Raw genomic sequence first — 7,589 nt, forward strand, 5'->3', positions numbered from 1 at the left:
ATATATGAATTACACGGGTTCATATATAAATTAATTAATTTGTTCAAATATGAATCAGTTAAATAGTTTATATATGAATTACACGGGTTCACATATGAACATATAGCTCATATATGAATCACACGAGTTCACATATGCACTTTTTTTACCACTTATTTGTAAAAATTACAAAGTACCCCTTTATCTTACGCATACCATGCGAAGAATTATCCGGTGCTTCACAGTCAAAACCGCAAAATTTGACCAGGTGAAGTGTTAGGATCACTTCTCTACTTCTCAAATATTTACAACTTCTCAAATGAATCTATGGATATATAAAGGGTTGGTTTCACATGAGACGAGCTTGTTTTCGTGAGTCCCGTGAGACCATATTGTTACACTTGAAACTTCACAGCAAAACATTGTGAATGTGAAAAAAACCCTAACATTTACAGTGTTTTGTTGTGAAGTTTCAAGTGTAAAAATGTGGTCTAATGGGTCTTATGAAAGCAGTGTGTTCTCAAATGAGAGATATATATATATATATGTATGTATGTATGTATGTATGTATGTATGTATGTATGTATGTATGTATGTATGTATGTATGTATGTATGTATGTATGTGTGTGTGTGTGTGTGTATGTGTATGTGTATGTGTATGTGTATGTGTGTGTGTGTGTGTGTTTAATCATTTGATAACTCCAAAATATATGAGATTCATTATAGTCCGCTTGTTTGATTTAGATGTCGTTTATTAAATGCTTACTCGATAAGTATTTACTGAGCAATTTTCCTCACCGATTGAACATGCGGTAAGAGCGATGATAAGGATTGAGAGTTTTACCCGGTAAGTGAGGGTGACGACTATTACCCGGGTAAGCGCTTACCAGGTAAATTGTTGCATAAATACGTTTTGATGTACTACAATTTTACCCGATAAAATAAATTATATTGTTGACTCCTAACGGTAAACGTTTACCGGATAAGCATTTGGGTAAACAACCCCTAATCAACTTATATTTATTAAATGGACGTTTTGATAATTAGTGACAACTAATCAAACCATATGATTTTTAGGTAATAATAAATTATTAATATAGAAAAATCAATTGTAACCGTCCATACTTTAATCTCAACAACTCCTCCTCCTCCTCCTCCTCCTCCTCCATTCCTCTTCGTCTATGGCGGAGAAATCTTCACCATCCCTCACATCTCTCCCTCCAACTTTTCTCCAAAATAGGACTTTTACCAAAATTGTCCTCTTGGAAACAATAGTTTTCATATCATGGTCGTTGGTTTGGTTTATAGAGGTAGTTGGTGTTGAACTAGAGACATTAATGAACTGGATGTGAACTACAAATCCATTTTCTTTTTTCATTTTTTAACTTTTAATGATCTGCAATTCATTAGAATTTTTCAAATGGAGATGGTACTCGTAGAGAAAAAAGCTAACATCACCAATTTGAAGAAAAGAGATATAGGTTGGTGTCAATCAGGTGTTCGTATAGTGTTCACAAGGTCGGTTTACAAAAATGGTAACTAGGTGTCCGCAAGCATTTACAAAGTGAACAATGTGTGCTTTCACATAATGGTTTACAAGGTGAACAATGTCTGCTATCACTTTGAACATAATATATCTATGAAAACGTCATTTCAATGTTTATTTAATATGTCATGCACACAATATCTTTTAGATATTTAATCATTTACCCGTCTTTGAAAATTTTGAAATCCATCTTATGGAGTTACAACTTGTATGAATCACTTGATAGCGTATCATGCAAAAAGTCCTCAAGGATTTAAAATGAAAAATTGGCTGCAAAACCTTAAAAAATGTATTCAATGAAATTTCAAAAATCTTTATGCGTTAAAACAACCTGGAAGCATATGATATAATTGTTTAAGCGAATTGATGAGTAAATGCCTCTTTATTAAGAAACCAACCTCTAGATACGTGATCATATATGGATTTCTATGTTTATGATCTAAATATTACGAGCATAAATAAGGAAATCTATGTTATTATGCTTTTAAGGAAGAATTTGAAACCGAAGCTTTTGGAAAAAAAATCAAATATTGTTGTGGTTTACAGATCTAGCATATGCATAATGGAATACTCAGGTATCCATCAAATTATACAGAGAATGACTTAAAATGTTTCAACATGGACAAAGCAAATCCTTTAAACACTCTTATGGCTATTAGACCAGCTTTTTACACTTGAAACTTCACAGCAAAATGCTGTGAAGGTAACCTTCACAGTGTTTTTGTTGTGAAGGTTCGACTTTTTAAACATTCACAGTGTTTTTGCTGTGAAGTTTCAAGTGTAAAAATGTGGTCTCACGGGTCTCACGAAAACATGTTGGTCTAACGTGAACCCAACCTTTTATATATATATATATATATATATATATATATATTATAGGGTTGGGTTCACGTGAAACCAAGGGGTTTTCGTGAGACCCGTAAGACCAATTTATGTTCATTGATCAACTTTATAAGCTAATGATCTAATGATCTAAAATTGCAAGGTGGCAATTTTGTAATTATTGAGAAGTCTCGTGGCGTTTATGAATGTTCAGATCTGACGATTGTAAATCTAATCAAAGGGTTAAGAATTGGTCTCACGAAAAACGATTGATCTCACACGATCCCAAGTATATATATATATATATATATATATATATAGATATATATAGTAAGAGAGGGGAAAACTTTTTTTTGAAGTATATAATATTTATATAAGGCAAATGCAATAAATAAACTCACATGTCCTCCTCACCTTCGGTGAGGTTTGAACCCCTGACTTCCTAGGAGGCCAAAGACTACAATACCACTAGGTCAAAGACCCTTTGGTGAAAACTTTTGTTGGCAAGGATTATGTGTAGTGATGGATGGTTTAGGGGATGTACTTGCAACCAATGATTTTTATTTCTTGTACAAAGGGAATTGATCATACTACAAGCCAACCCCATATTATGGAACTAATTTTGGTTGCCTTTTTTTGGGAAATTATTGAAAGTGGCATATGACTACTGTTTATATGTCGAAATTTTATGTTTGTCTTCCTATGATCATTTCCGTTTATGCTATCTTACTAGTTGCTTAGACTAGATTTTTATGTCATGTTACGTTTTGCAATTTTTCATGAACCATGGATAATTGAACCATGTGTTTGAGGTATGTTTAATTAATTTCTATATGTATAGAAAAATTTGATGAATCTTCACAACTCAAGAGAGCTAGGCTTAGTTGGAAAAATTGCAATGTGGTAAAAACTTTTCTAGAGTCATGTTTGTGAGAGATATCTAAAATGGGCGAGAGGGTGGTAGCTTTAAGACAATTCTTGGAGGAAAGTAGCTTAAACGTTAGAAAAGACACATAAATTTATCGTGGACTAAAGGCAAATGAAAAACCATTACGACTATCTCAAAGACAAATATGAAGTTTGGTCAAAATTGAAAAACAAAACTGAAAATATCTATGATGCGTCAACAAACTCTTTTAAGGTGTCTCAAGAGGAATGTCAAATGGATGCAGAGGTCATATTTTTTTTATTTTTCTATTTTTTCTTTTTCTATTTTTTCTTTTTATTTATTTACACATAATTTTTTTGTAAACAATCCAATAAATATGTTGAAAAGTTGAGGGCTGCACCACTATCATTTCCAGATCTTTGTGTTCAACATTTTGAGGGAGTTGCTTCCACAGACATTGGAAGTTGGGGGCGGACCTCTTTTGTTCCTAATTCTACATTCATTGCTCCTCAAACACAAGAGCAAGTTTAAAAACATTGTCTACACGTGTTACTCCTCAAATACAAGAAACACAAGAGCCACAAAATTCAACAATATTGCCTTCGGTAAGAGTCTTTTTCGCGTTCTCAATCTCAAAGAAAAAAACGAAAAAAGTGTTCAACCAAACAGTTTAGTAAATGATGAAGAAGTGTCTAAGGTTGTCACTTCTGTGCAAAATGCTTTGGACAAACAACCCATGGAACTTGAGGTGGGTGCTTCCAATGAAAAACTAGAGAAATTTAGGTGGGGAAGCCCATTGTATGAGGCAACACTTCATCTTTTTAGTCTAGGCCTTGACTATAAGAATATTTGGTTGTGTTTAAAGGAGGATAAGTATGAGGGTTGGGTTAAGTTCACGGGATGTCAACTTGGGCTTATATAATTATCGCGACGTTGGTTCTTATTTTGGTCTTTTTTGTTTTGGTGGTGGTTTTGCCTTTAAAAATTTGACTTTTTGTTCTAAATGATGAAAACTGTAATATGTTAATATATTGAATATTAATATATTTGTAAGCAATAAAGAATTTGAAATTATATATAATAAATTTGATAAATAACATTTTATGTTAGCACTTAATACAATACATATAGTAAACAAACACTTACTCCAGAAAAAGGGACATAATGGTTTTTTTTACTCAATCAACACTTAATACAAAGTGTTTGGTAAACAAAAATAAAAATTCAATCCGCACTTACTCCAGTCAGACCTCTTACACGAATCAACATTTAACCAAAAAAATTGGTAAACGACCCCTTAGGGTTCATACGAACACATTAATCAAATAAAAGAATAAGAAAATGATCAAATCGTATGTGATTTTATATTAAAATCACGTAAAAAAATCATATGTCACTCATACGACTTTGGCTACGACATAAGGTTGTAGGTCACGTCGCCTGCACACCCTTACGTTGACTGCTAGTGTAAAATCACATTTAACCCTTTTTCTGTTCTTTTATTTGGTTATTTTTCTCATTTAAACCCTTTTCTATATATAAATATAAAAGGTTCCAAATATATATATCCTTCCAAATAGTTCTAATTTTATATGGTCACAAAATAAACAACTTTTTTTTAACCACAAGGGTGGTGTCTGATTGGTTTGAGCTTGACTCTAAAGGTCAAAAGTTCTAGAAGGTCCCAGGTTCAAATCCAATGAGGAATAAAAATCTCCTTATGACCACGAAGGTTCAAATGCGATGACTTTAGGTTATCTGCAAAGCAGATGGTCGCCCTAGGATTAATCAGCTCATATAACGGGTTGGATATCCATATTAATAAAAAAAACAACTTTTTCACATAATAGACCATCAAGAAACAACCACCTTCAACTACAAAAGAAATGAAATTTGATAATTTATTGATCATCATCACGAAATTGTTTTCTTTTAAGAATGCAATGCTAGCTAGGGATGCTCAAAAATCCGACCAACCTGATCAACCCAAACCAACGCGAAATAACTCAACCCGAAACAACTCGATGTCTAATCGAGTTGTAAAATTTTCAAACCGCAGGTATTGGGTTGATAGTGAGTTACTATTATTTAAACCCAACCAACTCGATGAACCCGATATCCTTGTATTTCTTGGATTTAATATGATTGTTGAATTTCTGTTAATATATACATTAGACAATTACACTATAATGTATGCTTTTCATATACACATATTTCAATCTATTCATATCTCTATATAACTCATTCATATATATGTTTAGTAACTGTGAACATATATATGTAAATTGAGAAAATTAACTGAATGTGATATACGTAAGAAATATGGATAAGTTGTATCAAATGGCTGATGATGAAAAAGAAATTATGAATAGAGAAATAACATATTCAAGGTTAGAAGAATATTTAATATATCAAAGTATCAACCCGACCAACCTGTACGGGTTGGGTTGGATTGGGTTGAGTTGCACTTTGGTTTGGGTTGGGTTGGGTTGGGTTAATATTTTTCCAAACCGCAAGCATTGGGTTGAGTTGTTCAAATATGTTCAACTCGATCAACCCAACTCATGAGCACCCCTAATGCTAGTTGTGATATAAGGATCGGGTCTTTTAGGATCCTTCTCAGAGGTTATCGGTTCGAGTCCTGCAAAGTCACAATGAATTATCCTAACTGTTCTTTAGGCCCTTGAGATTATTCAAGCTGCACACAAGTTGATTCTGAATAACTACGTACGGTTATCAAAAGGAAAATGCTACTTGCGTTCAAGAAAATATGGAGGATTTCTTCTGTATGTGAATCAAACCATGCCATCCTCTCTTTATATAGATAAAGGACTTGGTTTAATTAGGTTTTCATATCATTATATGGAAAGCCTAACCAAGTCCCCTAAATTCTTGATTACGGTACGACGACTGATCCCGCACTACAACTAAATTGGGGTTATAACCCAATAGAATGCTTTATACGACTTAGATTTACAGGATCAAACGATAAAGCGTCTTATTTAAAAGTGCTGCAATAAGTTTATAGGACGTTTTTGAGTGTTTTAACAAACTTTTTATGACATTTTTATAACAAAGTGTAACATTAGCTATTTTATGACACTATCTTATAAAAACAAGTGTCCGGTAAACTTGTTAATACGCAAAAAAATGTTATGTAACCTTATTACCACATTTGAGATATGATGTTCTTTTTGTTATCCTATAAACTTAAGACCTGTAAAGCGATCTATCATATGACAATTCTATATTGTTGGGGTCCAATGAACCCGGTTTTGTTGCAATTAAAACCTCAAATCCAGTACCTGGAGATCTCAGGTTCAAATCCAAGGAGACTCCGGGCTATCTGCAAAGCAGGTGGTCGTCCTAAAATTAATCAGCTCGCATAGTGGGTTGAATATCAAGGTTAATAAAAAAAACCTCAAATCCAATTTGATTTTTGGGTGTATCCAGTAAGTTCTTGTAAATGCACAAAACAAACTCAAAGTACTCCAGCAAACCCCAAAAGGTTAGAAAACTAATTACATGAGCATCCTAAAACATTGAATTTCTTACCATCAAAGAGCCATACTTTGTACAGCTAAATCTTGTGGCATATTTGGTCTTGATACCACTTCCTCCTGATCATGTTGTGGATCAACTATGTATATAATCTCCATTAAAGGAGAAGCGGTGGTGGCCGCGTCCATTCGGCAAATGGGACAATTACGATGCGAGTATAACCACATATCGATGCACGAAACATGAAAGGAGTGCATACAGTCGGGCAAAGTCCGTAGCTCTTCTCCTTCCTCAAACTCGCTTAGACACACAGCACACATGGGCTCATCATCCTCCGAGCCAATTCCCTTTTTGTGCTTATGCGCTGGGATGAGCCCGGCTACAGAGTTTTCAAAACTTACGTCATTTCCTTCCAATTGTATCTCGGTGGGGCCTCGTCGTCTCCGATGACGATGCAGATCCCACCATAGCATCGAGATACAATGATATATTGCGATCAGTAAGGCCCCCAATGCAATGATGAGTAGAACGACGTATACTTCGGTTAGAACTCCGTTATTATCGTCCGCCATGGGAGTGTTTTTGAGGGGGGAAGGGGGGGATTAATGACAACATGCTTAGAAGAAACAATGGTGAAGATATTGAATAGGGCGATTAGTACAAGATGTGCCAATGTTGTCTTATGTGCATCAATGAATTTATTGATTAATATTCCAACTTTGAGAGGTATATTTAAATACCATCAATAAAAAAATATTCCATTATCGGAATTCAACATTGATAATTTCTATTTACAGATTTCATTTTGATAATAACCATAATATATATATATATATATATATATATATATA

At 33.8% G+C, this 7,589-nt stretch overlaps 1 protein-coding gene across 1 annotated transcript; it reads right to left on the reverse strand.

Moving 5' to 3' along the window:
* Positions 1–6,794: 6,794 nt before the first annotated feature.
* LOC112524770 (RING-H2 finger protein ATL52-like) lies at positions 6,795–7,310 on the reverse strand. Its single transcript, XM_025134723.1, has one exon. It carries the CDS (start codon positions 7,308–7,310, stop codon positions 6,795–6,797), a length of 516 nt encoding a protein of 171 aa, XP_024990491.1.
* Between the last annotated feature and the right edge of the window lie 279 nt (positions 7,311–7,589).

Source organism: Cynara cardunculus (genome assembly GCF_001531365.2).
Source record: "Cynara cardunculus var. scolymus isolate 2C chromosome LG 13, CcrdV1, whole genome shotgun sequence".
NCBI lineage: Eukaryota > Viridiplantae > Streptophyta > Magnoliopsida > Asterales > Asteraceae > Cynara > Cynara cardunculus.